Below are 23,533 nucleotides of genomic sequence, written 5' to 3'. Positions count from 1 at the left end.
GGAAATTAAGAATCCTTTTATTAAATGGCTTTATTGTTCATTTTTATAATAGTTATAATTCACATACTGTAACATTCACCATTTAATAATATACAATTCACTGGCTTTTAGTGTATTCACAATTATGATCACTATCTAATTCCAGAACATGTTTATTAATCCAAAATAAAACTCCTCAGCCATTAGCAGTCATCTTTATTCCCTCCTTGCCCCAGGTCTTGGAAATCACTCTACTCTACTCTCTAATCACCCTACTCTCTGCCTCTGTGGATTTGACTATTCTGGACATTTCATGTAAAAGGAATGATACAATATTTGATTTTGTGATTGGTTCATTTCACATAGCACAGTGTTCTCAAGATTGATTCACATTGCAGCATGTTATTAGTACTTCATTTTTTTCTATGCCCAAATAATATTCTGTTGTAGTGTAGAAGACCAGAATATGCTTCCCTCAAATCCGAAGGACTGATGAGTTGAAGATCATTCAGAAGACTCAAATACAGAAAAGCTCTCTGTCCTCCCCATTTTGCCTAAAATCATGATCTAAGTTTGTAAAGATGCTCTTTCTCCCTTCCTAACAGGGATGCAATATGAGCCAGCGTCCTAATCTACTGTTCTGAGTTACCTTTCCTCAAGGCTTCTCCTGGGTAACGGCCATTCATAGGTTAATAAGCTTCTCTGTCTCCTTCTCTTTCTCTCCCCCATAAATAAATTTTTACTGTATTTTACGTAGCCACCACAGAAATTTACATAGGTTAAAGGGAAGGTAGAAGGTCAAGGAAGGTCCAGTCCTGTGGGATATTTTCTCAGAGCATGAAAGTCAGTGTTCGTTTGAGGAAAAGGGTTCAGACTGCCAGATTAAGTGGAGGTTAAAAAAAGCTAAAATGCAGGCCTGTGGGTAGATAACCAGATGCTACAACCACCAACATTTCAAAGGTGCCATTCTTAAACAACAGCCCCCATCTAGTCATCTATGTGGATTCTTGCCCATGACTCAGGATACACCATTCCAAAGATGTCTTTCCCATTAGGCAAAGTCTTCAACATTCATTCAATCCTGGACATAGAGACAACCTCTAATTTTTGCCCAGAATAGGAAGAAGCCCACAACTTTTGCCACTACTGACCCAGTATCCCCAGTTTTAGTCCTTACTTCCACTTTTGGTTTCTCACACCAGAGAAACAATGTGGCACTCAAACATATGTATCCACATATTGAAGATATACTCCTAAGTGAAATAAATAAGTCCCACATGTGTAAATACCAAATAGTTTCCCTGGTGTGAATATTCTGCAACAATGCATAAGATTCTAATAAGATTACTGACATTTAGAAATGGGAGGAAAGGAGCTAAAGGTGTAGGGAAGGTGTGATACATAGGGGAAGAACAAAAAGGGAAAAGAAAAAAATGTGAGAGAATGAAAAGATGAAAATAAAGTGTTTGTAGATGGGGAGGGGAGGAGGGGGTGAAGGGAGGGCAGAGGTAAGGGGAAGAAAATGAGAATCAAGACTTGCCATGTAGAGGTACATGATCCCAACAATGAATGTAACTGTACTGTATCCCTAAATGTACCAATAAACTCAATAAAAAAAAACATATGTATCCAATTTATTTCACATAGGAGTATGGTCTCAAGATTCATCCATTCAGCTAAAATGTCTGGAAGCTCATCTTTCTTTATGGCAGAGTAGTATTCTTTTGTATAAAAAACCTACATCTTCTATATCTATTTGTCAGTTGATGGGTATTTGGGCTGTTTTCAAAATTTAGCTATTACAAACTATGACACTATAAACATGGGTGTGCATATATTGCTGTGGTGTGATGCATTAAATTCTTTCAGGAAGAGGAATAGCTGGGTCAAAAGGAACCTTCAGTTTTAACTTTTTGAGAAATCTCCACACTGATTTTCACAGTTGTTGCACCAGTCTACATTTCCAACAACAGTGGAGATGGATTCTTTTTTCCCCACATCCCCACCAGCATTTGTTATTGGTTGATTTTTTTTTTTTTTTGAGACAGGATCTCACTGTGTAGTTGAGACTGACCTGGAACTCATTGTGTAGCCCAGGCTGGTCTCGAATTCACAGTGATCCTCCTGTCTCAGCCTCTGGAGCACTGGGATTACAGGTGTGCACCACCACGCCCGGAGTGGTTGATTTCTTGATTAGCAGCCATTCTTTCTGGAGTGAGATGGAATGTCAGTTTTGATTTAATTTGTATTTTACAAATGACCAGTAATGTTGAACATTTTTTCATATATTTATTTGCTGTTTTTACTTCTTCATCTGAGAAGTGTATTCATTTCAGATGGATTCATTTCATTTTTGGATTGGGTTTTTTAATTTGGGAGGTCTGATTTTTAAAGTTCTTTACATATTCTAGTAATAGTCCTTTATCTGATGAATAGCTACTGAAATTTTTTCCCTTGATGTTGGTTGTCTCTTCACTCTTTTACTAGTTTCTATTTCTGTGCAGAAGATTTTTAATGATATGAGGTCCTAGTTGCTGATTCTTTGTAATATTTCCCATGCAGTCTGGGTTTTGCTCATGAAGTCTTTGCCTACTCCTATGTCCTCAAGTGTTCTACCTATTTTCTCTTCCAGAAGATTTAGTGTTTTCATTTTAATATTTAGATCGCTGATCCATTTTGATTTTAGGTTAGTGCATGGTGAAAGATATGGGTCTAGTTTCAATTTTGGAGATGTGAAAAGCAAATTTTTCTAGCACCATTTATTAAAGAGGCCATCTTTCTTCCAGTGAATATGTTTGGTTTCTTTGTTAAAGATTAGGTGGCTGAGTATGTCTGGAGTTGCTTCTGCATCTTCTAGTCTATTCCATTGATTCCCCTCTGTCTCTCTCTCTCTCTCTGTCTCTTAGAAGAAATATCTTTTCAAACCATTTGAGCTTTTTAAAATTGCATTGTCTCTTTATTGTTGAATCAGGAGATCTATTTTATATGATAGCTAATAAGTCCCTTATCAGAAATATTATTTGCAAACATGTTCTCTGATTCTGTAAGTTTTTCTAAGTAGTAATTCATGTTTAGTCAATACTTGATTATTGAAGGATTAAAGCTTTGCCTCCCTCCTGGATTTGATCCAATTTAAAAGTGTAAGTACTTGCAGCAGACTCTAAAATGAGAGTGTAGAGGAAGGAAAAAGTCCAGTGTCTAGCAGAGAGTAATGTGTTAACTTTGGCAAATGAATGAATAAAATGTATGTATTTACTTCTGGCTCACAGCACTATTTTGACTTGTGTTCCTCTACTAATATTGAACAGTGGTGTTCATTTCATGGTCTGAAGGTCTGCCAAGGAGCTATGAAGTGTTGGAGAGGTATATCTCTTTCCATGTGTATGTACTAAGCATGGCCAGATGGGAGTCTGCAGGTTTATCATGGTAAGAAGCAGTTTTATGTTCTGCTAAGTGTGAGACTCAATTATTTTGGGAGTTCAGTATTAATGCTGTAGTGTTTTCAATGATTCTCAGCATTGTTACAGTGACTGTTTACTTGGAGGTTCTTACATTAGTACTGCTAATCTGAGAGTGGTTGCATGAAGGTAGTCCGCTTTCCTCACTGACCAAGAACATAGTGGTAAAGGGGGGGATCGGTATCTAGGAGGGAGGATGACCATATTTCCTGCACATCTGATTATCTGAGTCCACTTTGGAGATATCAGGGCTGATAGACAGCCCTAGTCATTGTGCCTACATTTGCATTTGCAGATCCCTTATAACAGTTTATCAAGATCATTTTATAACTGAAGTTTGATATAATCCCATGTATACTATGAGTGTTCAAAAAGGAAAAATCAGAATGATTCCAACTAGGATGAATCAAAGAAATTCTAGTTGGGACTGCAGTTGAAGCTGAGAAATGAAAGAAGGAATATGTATAAAGTAAATGCATTGGGTAAAGTTTTCCAAAGAGAAACAAGGCACTCACCTGTAAATGGATATAAACAAGAGTGTACCTTTACACAGGCCGAGCTGGCTGGACTGCTCATGTTACTCAGCTCAGTTACCCACTTAGTGGACACAAACAAAATAACTGCCAGACATAGGGACACAGGCACTTGCTAACTAGTGAAACATGTATGTCATTCTGGGTATGTAAATAATACCATTAGAGAAGAGGCAAAGGAGATTATTAAAAACTCATAAATTTACGGAGTATCTTAGTCCTTTCTGGCTGCTATAGCCAAATACCACAGACAAGGTAATTTATAAACAGCAGAAATTATTGCTAACAGTCACAGAGGCTGGAAAGTACAACCAAGATCAAACTACCAGAAGAATTAGTATCTGATGAGGGGTGATTTCTCATAGATGGAGCCTTCTACCTGTGTGCTCACATGGCAGAAGGGGCAAAGAAGCTCCTTGACCTCTTTTATAAGGGTACTGATTTCACCCATGAAGGCTCCATCCTCATGGTGCAATCATCTCCTAAAAGGCCCTACCTCTTAAAACAACTGCATTAAAGATTAGGCTTCCATATACCTAATATGTTGGGGGTGGCAAACAGATAGAATTAATAGGAACATGTTTGTTGTCTCAAAGCCACCTATAATATCATGTTAGTATTTATGAATGCTTTTGTTCTTACATAAATGCAAGCACTTTTAGTCTTACAGGGCTGCTTGTCTTTCCTAAGAAAGAATCTGTTTCATCAACTTAAATTTCAGAGGTGAAGTGATTCTGTTCTGGATGTAGGAAAAGAAGGTCACAGATGTTTAGATCACTGTACAAGCTAGGAAATAAATTGGGTACTTCATATATGTAAATTCTTTTAACTCTTATATGAACCCTATAAGGTGGGGATTATTATAATTTTATAGATAGAAGGAAGTTGTACAAACCATTGAGCTGGTAATGGCAGAATAAAACAATTCCTGCTGTAATTTGGAGCAACATTTATTCAGCTATATCATAGTCTTAGCTCTACTTGATTGAGAGTAGTGGTCTAGAAGGAATCTAAGCCCATGGTCAGTCATTCTGTCTGATTCTGGTGGAGATGAAGGTAGTGGCATCTAATAGAGAATGGAAATCATGGTAGAAAGAGTGAATTGTAACAACCCTTGATTCCAAGGGATGGCTTTCTGTGACACAAGGCAACTAATGATAAATTTTAAAAATACCCCTTCTTACAACTGCAGTTTTAGAATGTTTTTCTCCCCCCCTTTTTTATTACAAATTTGATATTAGCCATGCTAATTTTTGTATGCCCTCCTCCTCCCTGTGACTGTCTGATTTTCTATTTTATAAAGGGTTTCCTTCCTTAAAATGATATCTTCCTAAAGGGAGAAACTTTCATTCAATTAAATGTGTACTGCAGTGGAAATCCGTTTTTGGAGTGAGTGGCCAATAATCCTATGATTAGCAGATTGTTAGGTTCTAGATAAGGATGAGACAACTTTGATCACCACAGACAGATGAAAGCAGGATCAGTGTTATTCTTATGAAAAGGATGAAAATCAGATTTATACCACAAGCCATGATTCTTGTTTTAGTTTTATGATTGGCAAATATTCCAGTTTTCTGCTTTTATATCTGTTTTTAAATTTTCAATTCTTAGGTTTGGGTTAATAGATTTAAACATTTGATTTTTACATATTAAAAAAGAATCTCTTCATTTTATTTTGGAAATGATAGCTATAATGTACCTATCTGAGTTTTTATTAGGTTTTCACATACATGAAAACATCAGTCTTCCAGTAGAGTCCTAATAAGGCTCACCATTTTGCACAGTGACACTTGGGGAAAATTTTGGTTCTGAGTTCTTATTGATACCAAACTTACCACACCACTTGACTTTCCAGTTACGATTAGCATCAACTCCTCGGCAGTGAAACTTTGAGTTCCTTGACCTTGTTTTTCTCCAAAACCGATCCTATACATAATTAAGAAAACAGGTAAGAAAAAAAGTACCTAAAAGTTTATTCATGTGCATTTTAGTAGCTCAATCAGTGAAGGGGTCATCTCGCTCAGAGAGTTTGTCCATGAATAGATAAGCCCAGGGGACTGGATTAGCTGTGGAAACCCAGGTTTATGTTCCAGCTTCTGCCATGCACTTTATGCCTCCTACCTTCTCTTGTCCTCCTTTCTTCACAGGCAAAGGTGAATTCGTTGTACTAGAACTATAATTTTTTAAATGATTTATTTGGAAAGTACAATCTTTATTTATATGAAATCTTATGCTAAGACAAAATATGAAAATGAAATAAAAAGATTCATGCTGTAGCTAAGGAGGAAGTGAGGTCCTCATTGTACCCCTGGATTTACTCAGTGGGCTGCCCCCCAAGTACTGTCCTGGTCTATCACTTATTCAGCCCTCTTTTCAATCAGATAGGCAAAGCCACTTACTTGTGTCCAGCTAAAATGGTATCCATCAATGTTAAACACAGGCATGATATAGAAATACAGGTGATTCAACAGTTTTCTCATGGCTGGGTCAGTCCTGTATGTTAGCAGAGCCTGAAAGACAAAGGAGACTTTCTTAAAATAAATTAGTACCAATTAAGAAAGAAAAAAACACTATGAGGAATCTCCGCTACCCATGAGAAATACCAAAGTCACTGGGTTAAAAAGGAATAAGCTAACGTGAATTAAACTATTTGACATAACACATTCTTCCTTGAGAATTTTGTTTGAATTAAACTATACTATCAATAATATTTTAGCAAAGCTGGCAACACAGATGCAGTGGGCAGCTCCTACAGTATTTTGGATGTGACTAAATGTTTAGGCAGATGATGAAAGTAACCATTACAAACATGCTTTAAAAATAATCAATTTATTTTAGTTTCTACATAATTTTGGACAAAATAGTTACCTCCATATATCTATAGCCTTACATGATGCACCATAACACAGACCCAGCTGACTGTTTATGACTAATTAGCACCACCTTTAATTCTTGAAATTTACTATATGGAGATCCCATTCTTCCCTCCTGAATTTTTCATGGGAAGTTTAATAGATAATACATCTTTGCTATCCTTAAATATTGTGGCACCTTTGAAGTCTTGTCCCTGTGATTGGGTTTTGCTAAATTATGTCTGACCTCAAGTCTGAAGATTGTGCACTAAATGTTTGGATACAAATAGGAAAAAGTGTAGTACATATTAAGTCAAGCCAAGAAAACAGACATCTTGAAATACTACTTCTATGGAATGGACTTTTTAAAAAGTTCTTTTTGATGTATTTTTATCAATGTGTATAATAGCTTGGAGGAAGACAAAAGAAATTTATAACAATGGTTAGGTGGAATAGGGGACAATGTATGGGAAGGAGTCTTATTTTTAATTTTAATTCATTTAGATCGTTTAAATTTTATCACATTAAAATCACAATTTAAAGTAGTTTTCTTAAAGAATTCCATTTTATTGAGGTCTCTTTGACATACAAAAAGCAGTACTTATTTAATATACACAACTTATGGAATTTAGAATGAAGCATACTCTTGTGAAAACATCACCATAATCTATGCCATAAACGTATCTATCATTTCCATTCTCTCCACCTCCTTTATCTTCTGTGTGATAAAAACACTTAACACAGAATATGTCCTTTGAGCAAAATTTTAAATATACAATACAGTATTGTTAGTCATAGGCACTATAGTGTATAGAAGATCTCTAGACTTACTTGTTTTGTAAAATAAAAAACTTTGTATCCTTTGACAATACTAATCCATTTGTTTCTCTCAATTTAATCCTTAAAATGTCATTCTTACATCTACTTAAGTAGAATTTATGAATGTGTAATAAGCAGTATTTTGTATGTACATGTTGAAAATTCTGTTTATAGAAAAGAATCTGATAATATAGTGTTTTAAAGAAACTATCACTATATTACAAATTATATTGTAAACATAGGGGTAGTCTCAAGAATATGAATTAAATACAAATTTTATTATATATAATTCAAATATTCACGATATTAACCTACATTTTTAAATGTTAATGTGATTCTCTCTTGGTCTCTTTTTAAAGTATCAATAATAATTTGTTGCCAACAGATCAATAGAGGTTTCATGTATATGCCAAATTTCTACTAATTATGTGATGGCTCAGAGTTAAGGGAAATATCTAGTATGTGATCATTTAAAGAATTCTGAAATTTTGTTTTTCTCTAATACTATAGGCAGAGCTTCTTCAATACTTGGAGGAAGTCTACAGTAGGGAACAGGAAGGGCAACGCTATGTGGTTAGCTATATCCCTCCCTTACGATTGTGAGCAGGTCACTGTACAGAAAGATGAGATGGCAGGAAAGGATCCAGGCAAAAAGATAGGAAAGAAATGATAGGAAAATGTCACAGTAATTTCTCTCTTTCCCTCCTGGCCTTGGGGGGCAGCTTATATGTCTCAGTCTAGCCTGGGGAAGTCTCATCTTTTCTGAGCACAAACCATGCTAGTACCTAAATGGCTAATCATACTAGTAATCTATTTGGAAATATTTTCATTTTATTTAGCTTTCTCCATCTCAAGTAATCTTCAGCCTTTTCTTTATTCATTTGTCTGTTGACAGACACTAATGTTGTTTCCATATCTTATCTATTGTAAATAATACAGCTATGAAGATGGGAATGGAATCATCTTTACAATTGTATTAGATCTGTATATTGTTTTGAGTAATATTGACATTTTAACATTATTTATGACCTATGAACATAGGCAGTCTTTTAACTTATGTTTTCTTCAATTGATTTCATCAATATTTTATGGTTTTCAGTAAATAAATCTTTTACTTCCTTGGTTAAATTGATTCCTATTTTTTGATGACATTGTAAATGGAATTTCAGCTTATTAAAATCTGATAAGTTGTCACTTGCATATAGGATTGCTTTGATTTTCTATCTTGCAAATTTACCAAATTCATTTATTAGGGGGATGTGTGTGTGTGTGTGTGTGTGTGTGTGTGTGTGTGTGTGTGTGTGATATCTTCTAGGTTTTCTACAAATATCATTATGTCATCTGCAAATATAGATAAATTTACTTTTTCTTTCTGATTTGAGTGCCCTTATTTATTTTAGGAATCTGATTGCTTTTGCTATTTCAGTACTATTATGAATATAAGTGGCAAGAATGGGCATCTTTGTCTTGTACTAGACCTTAGCAGAAAATTTTTCCTCTGATACCCTGTTGATTATGTCCCTGCCCTCCCTTTACCCACTCCTCCCCTTACCATTTTTAAATCAAGAAAGAATACTGAACTTTCTCAAAAGCTCTTTCTGTGTCAATTGAGATGATCATGTCACTTTTTTTGTCTTTTAATGTGCTATATCACATTGGTTGATTTGTGTATGCTTAAACAAATTTTGCATATCAGGTATAGATTCCTATTTGATTATGATATATAACCATTTTGATTTATTACTGAGTTAAATTTGCTAATTTTTAAAGTGATTTTTGCATCAGTGTTCATCAGATATATGGGACTTTAGTTTTCTTATGGTATCATTGGCTTAGGTATTAAGGTGATGTTGACCTTATGAAATGTTTTCAGAAATAGTGCCCTAAAGAACCATATTTAGAAGAATTTAAGAAGTTTGGCAATAATTTTTTTAATATTTGGTGGAATTTAGCCATAGAATCATCCTGGGAATTTCCTTGTTGGAAATTTTAGATTACTTCTTCAGTCTTCTTGCTAGTCATCTGTTCAAGCTTTCTATTACATGATTCAAACTTGGCAGGTTATATTTTTCTAGCATTTTATTTCCTTTAGGTGATCCATTTTTGGGTACTTATTTGTAAAATAATTTCTTGAATCATTTTTATTTCATATGTATTTGTTATAATGCCTCCACTTTTATTTTTCATTCATTTGAACTTTCTTTTCTTAACTAGACTAAGGATTTGTTGATTTTATTTTTTGAAATATTCAGCTTTGTTTTCATTGATATTTTCAATCACTTATGTGTTTTCTATTTATTTGCATTGTGTTTTTTAATATTTTCATCTATCTGTTAACTCTGGATTTAGTTTTTCTTTTTAAGCTTCTTGACATAAATATTAGGCTATTTGGGATCTTTCTTCTTTTTTAATGTAGACATTTATTGTTATAACCTTTCCTCTGTAGGACTGCCTTCACTGTATCACATACATTTCTGTACATTGTATTGTCATTGTCATTCATAAAAAGATACTTTAAAAATGTTCATTTTGATATCACCTTTGATAAATTGGTTATTCAGAATTTCATTTACAAATTACAATATATTTTAAGCAAATAGAGAAAATACAGTGAAGATGATACCTGTATACCCACCAACACATCTATCTTTGCATATTCAGCAAATTTTAAAAAAAGATATTAGGTCAATGTAGATAAAACTAAAAGCTCCTTTATTTTTGTACTGGGGATTGAACTCAGGACCTTGAGCTTGTGAGGCAGGCAGTGGAACCACTGAACTAAATCCGTGGCTCTACAGGCTCCCTTTTAAAAATGACTCCCTGATCCCATTTTCTTCTCTTCCATGAAGGTAGTTCCCATCCCAAAATTGACAGTGTAATTTTCATGCAAGATTGCATGGTTTGCTATACACGTGAATTCAGGGGTAGCATATAATATTGTATGTGTGCTTTAAAAGTTTATGCAGATGAGATTATGATGTTTCAGTCTTTTTTCCCATGTATTTTTGACATTAAGTTGAGGGTTTTTTCATTATGAATGCTAAATTGTATTTCAGTGCAGGTAAATATACAATATATTGATCCCTAATTTTGTTGATGGATAGTTAGCTTGCATTTGATATTTCATTGTTATGTTGAAAAGAATATTGTTGCACATTCCTTTTAGACATTATGTGAGAATCTGTTTATGATACATATCTAGAAATACATTTGCTGGGTCATGGATTTACATGCCCTCAGTTTTTCTAACAGTTTTCATTTTTAATCTAAAGCAGTAAACATTCTCACCTGAGATGGATGAGAGGGAGTTAATATACTACCTCTGTCAAATAGCAGCAAGTTTCCCTATGTGGGTAGAATTGCTCTACTGCAGTTTGGTTTCTGTTCACTCAGCAAATACATACCATAGTAGATATGGCATCTGATGTATCTGGCAGGATTTGTCTCTGTTTTGTTCTAGTTGAAAATTATCTTTGCTAATCCTGATCATTCTCTCTTCACATTAATTTTGAGACCAAGGTCAATCCCATTAAAGACATTCAATTTGACACTTAGGTTTTGTTTGTTGTCATTAACAGTTATTGAATTTGAGCAACAACTCAAATTTCATGTATGTAGACAATCATTTGGTTGTTGTTATGATGCATTTGAATAAATTATTTTCTATTATTAAACTATATGTATATTTCTGGAATAAGCCTATTTGCTTACAATGTATCTTGAAATCTTGGCTGGATTCAGACTGCTAATATTTGAGTCTGCATTCCTACATGAGATAGGCCTGTAACTTCCTTTCTTATTTTGTCCTTGTCTGATTTCTGTAATTTCCAATTCAGATCTCCCCCTGCTGCTCTCTCTCTCTCTCTCTCTCTGCCTTTCTCACTCTCCAGGGTCTCAATAAGTTGCAAAGTGGCACAGGCTAGGCTTGAACTTGGGATCCTTCTGCCTTGCACTCCCAGAGTGCTGGGATTATAGGTGTGTGCCACCCCTCCCAGCTTGGGTAGCATTTTAAAATATATTTGAATTATTAGTTCACTGAATGGCAGAATTCAACTCTAAAGCCAGATAGGCCTAGGGGGAAATTAATTAAATGGGAAAAAAGACACAATAGGAGGATATCTTTGCTTTCTCTTCCATGGTTTCTCTTCATTGTTTCTTTCATTGTTAACTATTTTGCTCCATTTCTAATTTCTTGAGTTGAAACCTTGGCTCACTAATGGATCAGTATGTACTGTATGCATATTAATTAGACTCAGTTTGCTATTTGTTAAAATTTATATTTTTGCTAAAATAAAAAACATTGCTATGCTAAAATATTAAATTATTTTGGGTTTATGAATTTTCTTATATCCTGTCAATTTTTGTTTTATATATTTTGAGGTCACTAACATAATTTTTAAATCTTCATTTCTAAATTATATATTAATCAAGGAAGCTGTTCCCTAGCATTCTATTCTAGAATGAATTTAATTTCTGATACTTGCTAGAATGTGTTCTTCCTCTGACAGACAAGCAGGGTGTCATTGTATTGCATATACTATGTTCGTGATTTTTATAACTCTCTAAGAATTGTAGCTATTCCCCATCTGGTTAGACAAAGCAAGAAGGATCACAATATGATGACTGTTAAATACTTAAGAGGATAATTGAGAGACCATCTTGCTTAAATACTTTAAATAGTAGGATGCAGATAATTTCTTTTTTATGGGTTATCTGGGTGTATGTAGAAAAAATGCATGACCACATATCTATTTCCTATTATTCTAAAATATAATAACTACAAAGAACACAGGGGTATCTTTTCTTATAATGTGAAGATTTCTATCAATCAATACACACCACCCATGTACTAATCAAATAGCATCTGGACATTTTGAGTTTAATTTCTTACCTACTACTGTTGCTGATAAGGAAGACTTTAGCAGTCTTGATCTGCCAGTCACAAAGCAATGCACCACATGCCTCAGTGTGGCAATACCTAGGAATTGCATGTACCTTCAATTTATTTTAAAAATGCTTCACTAAATCTGACTTTGATTTTTCAGTCAAAATATATGAAATAAAGTTTTGACTATTACTTTCTGCCAGGAAAATGATATATTTGGTATTAGATTAAGGTATTAGCAGTTAAGAAAGAATAAATCTATTTGTATTCACCACCTACTAACAGTATTTTGATTTCTCCAAATGCACATACATGTCATAAATCAGAATTCACCAGATAAACCTTGGTTACATTGAAGATAAATTTTGCCATTACTAAAATTCTGTGTAGAGTGACAAAAATATGCAGAGGAGCTCCCTTCCTGTGCACTATTCTTGGATTTGGTTGGTTGGTCATTTCTTAGAACTCCATGATAACCTAGAAAATGAGGGTCATCTTTCAAAGATTAGTGTTACTGGCTTGTAAAAGGACAGCTTCTAAGATTTCTTCTGTTTTTGTTTTTCTACTAGAATCACTGCATAGCACCTAAAAATAATAACCACAAAATCATCGAAGGGCACACTGGAGAAACTAAACATGTCACCATTAAGATAAAAGGAAAGGATATCATCACCATCAGTCAGAAAAATATCCTTGATCCTCTGGTAGGCCACTTTGGCCCAGCACAGCAGAGGAAACTGGCAGCAGCTTGTGAACCTCTGGTGGGCCTGCCACTGCAGTGCAGAGCAACAGAGGAGCCCGTGGCCCATCCCCCCACCATGAACAAGAGAAAGAGGGCCTCGCTGAGGCTCATAGATGAAAACTGAAGCCCACTGGAAAAGTGAAGAAAATCTCTGTGATAAAGGCACACCATACCACCACAGCTGGTAAGTCGGGAAAGACAGATGGAACCTGCAGTAGAACCTCGCTGAGTTCAACCCAGCAGGAGGTCAGAGATCTCAATTTGGGCCTTGCAGCCAGAAATCAGCCTGAACCTCAGGGGACAGCTGCTGGCTTGGTGAGACTAATTACTTTAGACCTGTACACTCCTGCCCATGCTGTCTAGGGCCAACCGAGGCATACCCTGAGGGAGGCCCTCTATTTCTGTTTGTATTTTTTTTTTATTTCCAAAGTAATATTTTCTATCTTTAATCATTTAAAAATTTTTATCTTTTTGTTTTCTTAAATTTTTCTTTTTTATCTTCCTCTCTCTCTCTCTCTCTCTCTCTCTCTCTCTCACTTCTACTTTGATCTTCATTTTTCTCCCTTTTTGTTCCTGTTCCTATCCTAATTCAAATTTATTTTCTTTCTTTTCCTTTTCTTCTCTTTTTCCTACTCTCAATTACCACTAGTTTTAAAAGAGATTACGGTCTCTAGCCTCCCTATTGCTGTTAGTTTGTTCTGTTCTTGTATATAATTTGTTCTGTCTTCTTCTCTTCTCTTCAACAGCTTCCTAGAGTTTGTGTAATCTTCTGGTATCCTCTGACCTCACTTCTAACATTTATCCATCCTTTTATCTATCCCTCCCTCTCCAACTACTTCTAAATTCCCATCCTGAAGGGTGAAATTGCTATAAACTTATTTTGGGCTGGTCCTCAATTTTGATTTAATTCACACAATTAAAGGTGATAGATTAGTAACTACCACAAATTATCATTTTCTAAGCTGTGCTTGATGCTACTGTGTTGCTGATTGTATCACTTGGGCTAAGGTGTTGTGATTGATCTAATCAGTTGTTCTCCCCTGGTATAATGAAAATGAAATTGCCTCAGAATCATTAGAGACTCAAAACCTAAAGACCAGCTATATCTGGAAGATTGAAGTATTAACTCAGGAATTAAAAAAGGACTGTATCAATAACAAAAATAGAAATGAGAAGACATTTAAACAAGACACAGATACAGACTTCCACCTCAATAAAGGTAAACTCTAGGGGAAATGAGGTGGAAAAGTCTGACAGTCAACTATCTGGAAACCCCAAACAATAGCACAGGAACTAACGAAACAGATACATAAGGCTCTAGAAAAGTTCAAAACAGGAATAATTTCCCAAATGACCACAGAGATGGTAAGCAGAATGAAAGACATGATTAGAGACTCTAGAACAGAAACAGATTAAAAAAATAGATGCGCTCAGGACCATGATGGAAACTACGCATGCCCAGCATAGGACAGAAATGGAGGCCTTGAATGCCCAACATATGAAAGAAAGGAAATCCATGAAACAGATTCAAACAGGTATCCAGGAGATTAAAAACTCTATAGAAAGCATTGACAACAGAATGAATGAATGTGAAGATAGAATTTCAGTTATAGAAGACAGGATGGTGGTCAGTGATCATGAAAAGAGAGACCTCTTAAAAACAGTAAGGGATCATGAGAAATAAATAAAAAAATCTCTTAGATAATGCAAAGAAGAACAATATAAGAAAGATAGGAATCCATGAAAAAGCAGGAGAAAGTACAAAGAACATAAAAAAAAAATGTTCACAGAATTAATGATAGAAAACTTCCCAAACAGAGGAGAAGGATTTGACATACAGATAAGTTAGGCATATAGGACTTCAAATAGTCATGATGGGGGGGGGAAACTACACCTAGACATATAGTAATCAAGATCTCGAAAACCCAAAAGAACAAAACACCGTAAGCAATTAGAGAAAAGAAACAAATCATATGTAAAGGAAAGCCATCAAAATCACAGCAGACTTTTCAACACAAACCATCAGCTCACGAAGAGCCTGGAATGAGCTATTTCAAGTCCTAAAAGAAAACAACCTCCAACCTAGACTGATGTATTCTGAAAAATTATCTTTCAAAATTTATGGGAAAATAAGATACTTCGACAATAAAGAATACCTGAGAAATTTTATGAACACCAAACTGGCACTCCAAACACTTCTAAACAATACCCAGAAAAAGAAAATTAAGGCCACAACTCCATAAGGGCCAACTAAGCAAATATACCAGGCAAGACAAGAAATTAAAGGGAGAGAGGGAAAAATAAAAGAATCAACAGCAGGAAAATAACATGACAATGAAAAGTCAATACATAACAGTTATAACCATCAATGTTAGTGGCCTCAATTCACCAGTCAAAAGAAATACATTAGTAGAATGGATTAAGAAGCAAAATACAACAATATACTGAATGCAAGAAACTCACTTAATCCACAAAGAAATTCAAAGACAGAGTAAAAGGATGGAAAACAGTTCTCCATGTAACAGGAACCAGGAAAAAAGCAGGGGTATCATTCTTATTTGCAGATAAAGTAAATTTAAACCAAAACTAATTAAGTGAGACAAAGAAGATCACTACATATTTGTAAAGGAAACAATCCAAGAGGAAAAGATGACAATCATAAATATATTTACACTGAATACTAATGCCCTCAACTATACAAAACAAATGTTAATGGATATGAAAAACAAAATAAGCACTAATACAATTGCAGTGGGGGACCTCAATACTTTACTGACACAAATAGACAGATCATCTAGACAAAAAATCAACAAGAAAATAAAATAACTGAACAGAGTCTTAGAACAAAGAGACTTAGTAGATGTCTACAGAGTGTTTGATCCCACAAAATCAGAATATACATTGTTTTCAGTGGCACATGGGTCAGTCTCCAAGATGACCACATGCTAGCTCACAGAATATACTTAAGTAAATTCAAAGGAATTGAAATTATCCCATGTATATTATCAGACCATAGTGCAATTAAACTGGAGATCAATAGCCTAAGAAATTGCAAGAACTTCACAAACCCATGGAAATTAAATAACACCCTGCTAAACAACCATTGGGTCACAGAGGAATTTAAAAAAGAAATTAGACAGTTTCTACAATTAAATGATAATGCCAATACAACATACAGGACTCTATGGGACACAATGAAAGCAGTTCTACAAGGGAAATTCGTAGGAGTAAATGCCCAAACTAGGAAAAAAGTGAGCTCAAATAAACAACCTAATGTTTAACTTTAAGCTCCTAGAAAAAAAAAAAAAAAAAGAGCAAGACATGGAACGCTCCAATGAAGGAAATTATAAAGATTAGAGGAGAAATTAATGCAATGGAGACTAAGAGAATGATGTAAAAAATTAATGAATCAAAGAATTTGTTTTTTGAAAGAATAAATAAAATTAATAAACCCTTAGCCAAGCTTATCAAAAAAGGAAAGAGAAGGCTCAGATCCATCCAATTAAGAATGAAAAAGGTGAAGTCATAATAGATCCAGCAGAAATCCAGAGGATCATCAATACCTATTTTCAAAACCTGTACTCTAATAAAATGGAAAATACAGAAGAAATGGACAGATTTCTATATGCATACGAATTTCCAAAGTTCAACAAAGATATAAAAATTCTAAACACCCCAATTATAATCAGTGAAATTGGAAATGTAATTAAATATTTACCAACAATAAAAGCCCAGGTCCTGATGGCTTCACTGCTGAATTCTAGAAGACATTTAGAGAAGAACTACTGCTACTACTCGTCAATGAAATTGAAAGGGAAGCAATTCTTCCAAGTTTATTCCTGGAAGCAAGTATTATTTTGATTCCAAAACCAGTGAAAGACTAACCAAAAAAGAGAACTACAGGCCAATCTCCCTAATGAACATAGATGCAAAAATCCTCAGTAAGATACTGGCAAACAGAATACAGAAGATCATCATGAAGACCATAAGCCCTGATCAAGTCAGTTTTATCCCAGGGATACAAGGATGGTTCATTATACATAAATCAATAAGTGTAATACACTATATTAATAGAATCAAAGACAAAAACTATATGATCATCTCAACAGATGCAGAAAAAGCATTTGACAAAATTCAACTCCCATTCATGGTAAAAACCCTACAGAAAATTGTAAGAGATGGTCTTTATTTCAACCTGATAAAGGCTATCTATGAAAAACTAACAGCTAATATCATACTAAATGGTCAAAAACTGAAACTCTTCACATTAAAATCAGGAATAAGACAAAGATATCCACTATCACCACTCCTGTTCAATGTAGTTTCAGAAACATTAGACATAGCAATTAGACAAGAGAAAGAAATAAAAGTAATAAAGACAGGAAAGAAGAAGTTAAACTGTCTCTATCTGCTAATGATATGATACTGTAGATAGAAGACCCAAAAAACTCTGCCAAAATACTTCTAGACTTAATTGACAAATTCAGTAGAGTAGCTGGATACAAGGTAAACACTAAAGAATCATTAGCCTTCTCGAACACAAATAACACACTCATGAGCCAAGGATTTAGCTCACTGGTTTGACTACCTGCCTCACAAGTGCAAGGTCCCGAGTTTGATCCCTGGTACCAAAACAAACAAACAAACACAAATAACAGACTTTGAGTTTTACACCTATTTTGAAGGGTTTATATGTTTTTTAAAATCTTTTGTACAGTAAGACATAATGAAAATGAAAGATATGAGTATCCAAAAAGAGTATTCTCTACAAGACCACAGACCCTGGGAGAAAGAGCTCTCCAGTCTGGAAAGTCTTCTCAGTCAAAGGACTTCTCTTACCAGCACTGTTCCAAGCCATCCGAGCTCTGTCCTATACATATAACTCATCTCAGCCTCCAAATATTACCACCTTGGAAATAACTGTCTTCACTGAAAATCTCAATTTCCTATATTTTTTTGGCCATTGGATAATTTCTGTACTACGTTTGAATCACATACCAGACTCCGGCACTAGAATTAGCTATTAACATGGTGTTGAACATAGATGGGTGGGAACAGGCTATCAAAGTGGTTTTTTAGAATAACCAAGTGTAGCCTAGAAATGTGAAGTTTCACATCTAATAGACAACAAAGGGACATGGATTATCTAGGTAACTTAGGCCATTTAGTTTTCTTTTTCTTTTCTGAGTTGCAGGATCAAATTAGAGCACAAACCCATGCATTGTCTTTATTCTGCCACTGGGAAAATAGAATTCAATCACTAAGTCTAAATTTAGGCATAACTGAGTTTAGTTTGGGAATGAAATGTATTGTTTTATCTGGATTAAATTTATTTTTAAAATATCTTATTTTGATCCTCTTTAATACATTATAAATTGGAACAATTTTTTTTTTTTTTTTTTGTACTGGGAATCTAACTTGGGTCCTTGAGCTTGTGAAGCAGGCACAGAAACAACTGAGCTAAATTCCCAGTCCTTAAAGTGGAACAATTTAAAATAAAAAAGAGGAAAATAAAAATCACTGTAATCCTATTCTATTTTAGCATTTGGATATTTTTCCTATATATACATATATAGATTTTATAAAACCGAGAGAGAGAGAGAGAGAGAGAGAGAGAGAGGGAGAGTTTGTGTGTTTGAGTTTGTAGCAGCATGTCATGAACAGCTTCCTCCATCATTAATTTATTAATATATTTTAATCTAGTCAGGGCAATCAGTCATTTCCTTTATGCCTTCCTCATTTGCTTTTATGCTTGGCGATGTCTTCCTTCCTTGGAAAATAAATCAATATTCCCTTAATTACTTCCTGAACATCATATGGATAAAGACTGGTAAAATTTGTCCTAGAAGTATAGGATTATTTGAGGCAAAAATTAAGTACTATGCATGGTCCTGATGGCTTGCGATACTTAATCCTGCAGATCAAAAATTTCAAAATCTCAAGAATGAAGAAAGTTCAAATTTCCTTACTCAGCTGGAGGTGATTGAGAAAAGAAAAGGGAAATGCTATTGCATTTGAATTGGAGACAAATAATTAAAGTGGCTTTTCTACAATTAAAAAATAGGTGAAATAGGCTGATGATGAAAATTACTTGGTTACCCTTTATATCAATATTGCTCTTCCTGTATTTATGCCAGGACCTCAATGGCAAATTGCTGCAATTTTTTATTCTTTTCCTGTCTCTTCTCAGATTATGTAATACAGACAAGAAAAATACTTAAAAAAGACTTTGTTATAGTGGGTATAATCACTCAAAATTATTCCTGGTTCTTTGTTTCCCAAATTAGGCCTGTGAATCAGGTATTTATTCACTTTGGCAGTTTGTTCAATATCTTTTCAACAAAGAGCATTCCAGAAGAATCAAGTTTGATGAAAGCTGAGTTTCTGACAGTCACACTACCCACTCTGCCTTTCATATCCCTTATTATCCAGTGCCTCAGCAATGTCTAGTTTCTAAGACTTACTATAATACTTCAGCTCATTTCATATTGTATTAGAGTCTATTCATGCAGACTATAGACCACTGTCAGAAGACCACACACTCACACACACCATTTTCACAATGAACATTTAGTCATTTCCCTTTCTTGAAACCCTCTTACTTCTCTGATTAAATTCCTACTTCTTAGTCAAGGCCTAATTTAAGATTCGTCTCCTCCACAAAGCTTTCCCTTTCTTTCTCAAGTTTTTGTGGATTTCTCTGATTCTTTAATTCCTCAGGTAGTACAATTCGTCTCTGAATACACACTATTTCATGTTTTACTTTACACATAAATATTTCTCATCAAATAAAAAGTAGATTCCTTGAGAACAGTGACATACTTCTGTTGACTCCATCATATAAAGTATTCAAAATAATCAACAAAGAATATAATGGAATATTTAATATAGATATTTTTTAAGGTGACACTAATTCTAATTTTTTTGTTTTGTTTTGTTTTTCCTCATTGAGTTTATTGTTACATTTTAGGTATACGGTACAGTTACATGCATCATTGGGATCTTGTACCTTTACATGAAAGGTCATGGCTCTCATTTTTACCCCTTGTCTCTGCCCTCCCCTCACCCTTTCCTTCCCTCCCCATTTACAACACTTTATTTCCATTTTTTCATTTTCTCCTATTTTTTCCTTTTCCCTTATTACCTTTCCCACTTTCCCTACACCTTAAGCCCTTTTCTTCCTATTTCACATTGAATAATTCTAATTTTAAAAATAACAACTTTATGCCGCCTGCCTGGCAAGCACAAGGTCTCAAGTTCGATCCTCAGTACCAAAAAACAAAACAAAAGAAAACATTTATTGGAATGCAATTCACATTAACTTATAACCCCTCATTTTAAAGTACAAAGCTCAGTGCCTTTATTATATTCACAAAGTTGTGTGATTATCACTACATAATTTTTAGCAATTTCATCATCCATGAAAGAAACCCTATATCCCTTTAACTATTAGTCATTTTCAATCCTCATTTTCCCCAGCCATAGGCAACTATTAATGAGCTTTCTATCTCTATAAATTTGCCTTTGGACATTACATATATGACGAATCAGTCAATGTGGTCTTTTATGACTGACATTTCATTTAACATAACATTTTCAAGGTTCATCCATGTTGTAGTGTAGGTCAACGCATTATTCCTTTTTAGTGAGATGTAATTGAATAACATAAAATTTCCAATTTTAAAGTATAAGTCAATGTTTTTTTTGTTTATTTTCAATGTTGTATAAACATCATTACTATCTAATTCTAGAATATTTCTATCACCCTTTAAAGAGCCTTGTAGTAATTGGTGGAAATTTCTCTCTCTTCCCATCTCTGGCAACCACTAACCTACATCTTGTCTTTATGGATTTTCCTATTCTGGAATTTTTATGTAAGTAGAATGATACAATATATGATCTTTTGTGTTTCCCTTACTTTAACTAGCATATGTGAGGGTTCTTCAAGGTTCATCCATACTGTAGCTTATATTAGTATTCAATACTTTTAGAGCCCAATACTGTTCTATTATTAGGATATTTACAAATATTTAAAACATAAAACATTTATCTGTTGATGAAGAATTTATAGCATTATGACTAATACTGCTATGAATATTTATGTATAAGTTTCTGTGTGGATATATGTTTTTAATTATCTTGGGAATATATATGTAGAATATGTATGAGTAGAATTTGGGGGTTACATAGTGATACTCTACATTTAAATTTGTGAAGAACTGCCAAACTGTTTTTAACTATTTTCAATTTGATAATTCCATTTATCTTGTTTAATCTTTTTTTCTCATTGAGTTTATTGGTACATTTTAGGTATACAGTACCATTACATTCATCATTGGCATCTTGTACTTTTATATGACAGGTCTTGGTTTTCATTGTTTCCTCTTACCCCTGCCCTCCCTTCACCCCATCCTGCCTTCCCCATTTACAAATACTTTATTTCCATTTTTTCATTTTCTCATATTTTTTTCTTTTCCCTTATTTCCGTTCCCCTACCCTTCCCCCACTTCCCCTACACCTTTAGCCCATTTCTTCCTATTTCACAATGTCAATTATACCATTAGGATATTATGTACAATTATAGTTTTTCATACCAGAGAAACTATTCGGTATTTACACATGTGTGACTTCTTTATTTCACTTAAGAGTATATCCTCAATATGCATCATTTTCCTATGAATGACTCTAATTTCTCATTCTTTATGGCTGAATAGTGTTCCATTTTATAGAAAAACTACATCTTCTTTTGTTTAATCTTAAGGACCATTACATTTCAGTTTTGTAAGTATTCTTTACAAAGATCTGCTTGCTGTTTATTTTCTTTGTTCTCTGCCCTCTGTCCAGCTCATATTTATATTTCTTACTCTTCTATAAATATTATATGTTCACTTTTGCAGATAGATGAACTACAGATTGTGTATATTTATCTGTTTTTATTCTAGACAGATGAGTTAGATAGACATATTATAGACAGTTAGATAGGGCTAGGTCCTCAAGAGAGTCATGACAAAGATAAAACACACCACAACTGTGACTGTAGATATATCTGTTGGAGACTGGACTTCAAGAAAAAGACAAGTTGAGTAGACCTGTATACTTACTCAGAGAACAAACACTGGGCCTAATAAAGCCTAGGTAGACATCAGCCACATGGCGGGTAACCAGAGACTGCTGGACCCATAATTTCCTAGGAAAATCTTTGCTCTTTCCATCCACAGTTCATGACTTGTTTCCCAATTGGTCCACTATTACCTAAGTGACTATATTTGTAATCTTATTAGATGATCAGTCTGTGACTCATGTACCCACACAGGTTTCACTTCATAAAATTCCCCTATAGAATGGGTTCCCCAGGCTTCCCATTTGGGACCCATCCTGTCCCTCAGGAGCTATCTTATCAATAAATATCTAAATACTTTTAGCCTCCACTGTTCCTAGAATTCATTCTTTGATTTTTAGAGAACACGAGCATATCAGACCGTTAACAGGGTGGAAGATATAACATCTCCTATTTCATCTCTGGTATTATTTCCTATATCATTTCATTTCCTTAAATATCTATTATATGGTTTTTCTTGATGAATTTAATATCTGTATCATTTTTCTACCCCACAACAAATTTAAGAAAACTTTACCAAAGGATAATGTTTCTAAAGCTTTTTATTTCAATGTTTTGATTTTATGGTGAGGGGAGCACTGCAGTACAAATTACAGTAGTAAATCCATCACGTCTGTTTGCTGCTCTGCCCAACCCACCCCCAGGGCCCACGGTACCACAACTATAGCATTAGTGGTGGTTCTGCTAACCTGGGATAGACAAGTATTCAAGAAGATTTTGCAATCTATGTGTACCTCTATGTGCTTCTCTTATTTTGCATATATTATAAAAAATTTTGTGAATAGGAATATTGAAAAAGAGAGAGAGGTAGAAAGTACTAAAATCTTGGCTGTGTGTTGCTCAGTAATAGAACATTTGCCTATTATCTATGAGGCCCAGTACTGGGGAAAAACTATTGAATCAAAAATGTGATGGCTCATCCCTCTGTTGGGTATCTTTCCAAGAGAACTAAAAGAATCATATCACAGAGAAGTATGTGCACCCATGTTTATAGCGGCACAGTTTGTAATAGCTAAATCTTGGAAACAACCTATTTGCCCATCCGTTGGAAACTGGATAAAGAAGATGTGGTTTTTCTATAAAATGGAATATTACTCAGCCATAAAGAGCGAGAGAATAGATTCATTCATAGGAAAATGGATACATA

At 34.4% G+C, this 23,533-nt stretch overlaps 1 protein-coding gene across 2 annotated transcripts in view; it reads right to left on the bottom strand.

The window, feature by feature from the left end:
- Positions 1-23,533, bottom strand: part of Cpa6 (carboxypeptidase A6) — a 341,537-nt gene that overhangs the window by 60,906 nt on the left and 257,098 nt on the right. For both annotated transcript variants that reach the window (XM_010611478.2, XM_010611477.1), the window contains exons 7-8: positions 6,370-6,480; positions 5,806-5,896 (exon numbers count right to left, since the gene is read on the bottom strand). In XM_010611478.2, coding sequence (XP_010609780.1) covers positions 5,806-5,896; positions 6,370-6,480 — 202 coding nt within the window. The remainder of the gene's footprint in view (positions 1-5,805; positions 5,897-6,369; positions 6,481-23,533) is intronic.

This window comes from Fukomys damarensis, unplaced genomic scaffold, assembly GCF_012274545.1.
Source record: "Fukomys damarensis isolate Sample0158 unplaced genomic scaffold, DMR_v1.0_HiC HiC_scaffold_5, whole genome shotgun sequence".
Taxonomy (NCBI): Eukaryota; Metazoa; Chordata; class Mammalia; order Rodentia; family Bathyergidae; genus Fukomys; species Fukomys damarensis.
Note: the sequence above shows the minus strand (reverse complement) of the source record. Positions and strands in the feature narration are given on the sequence as shown.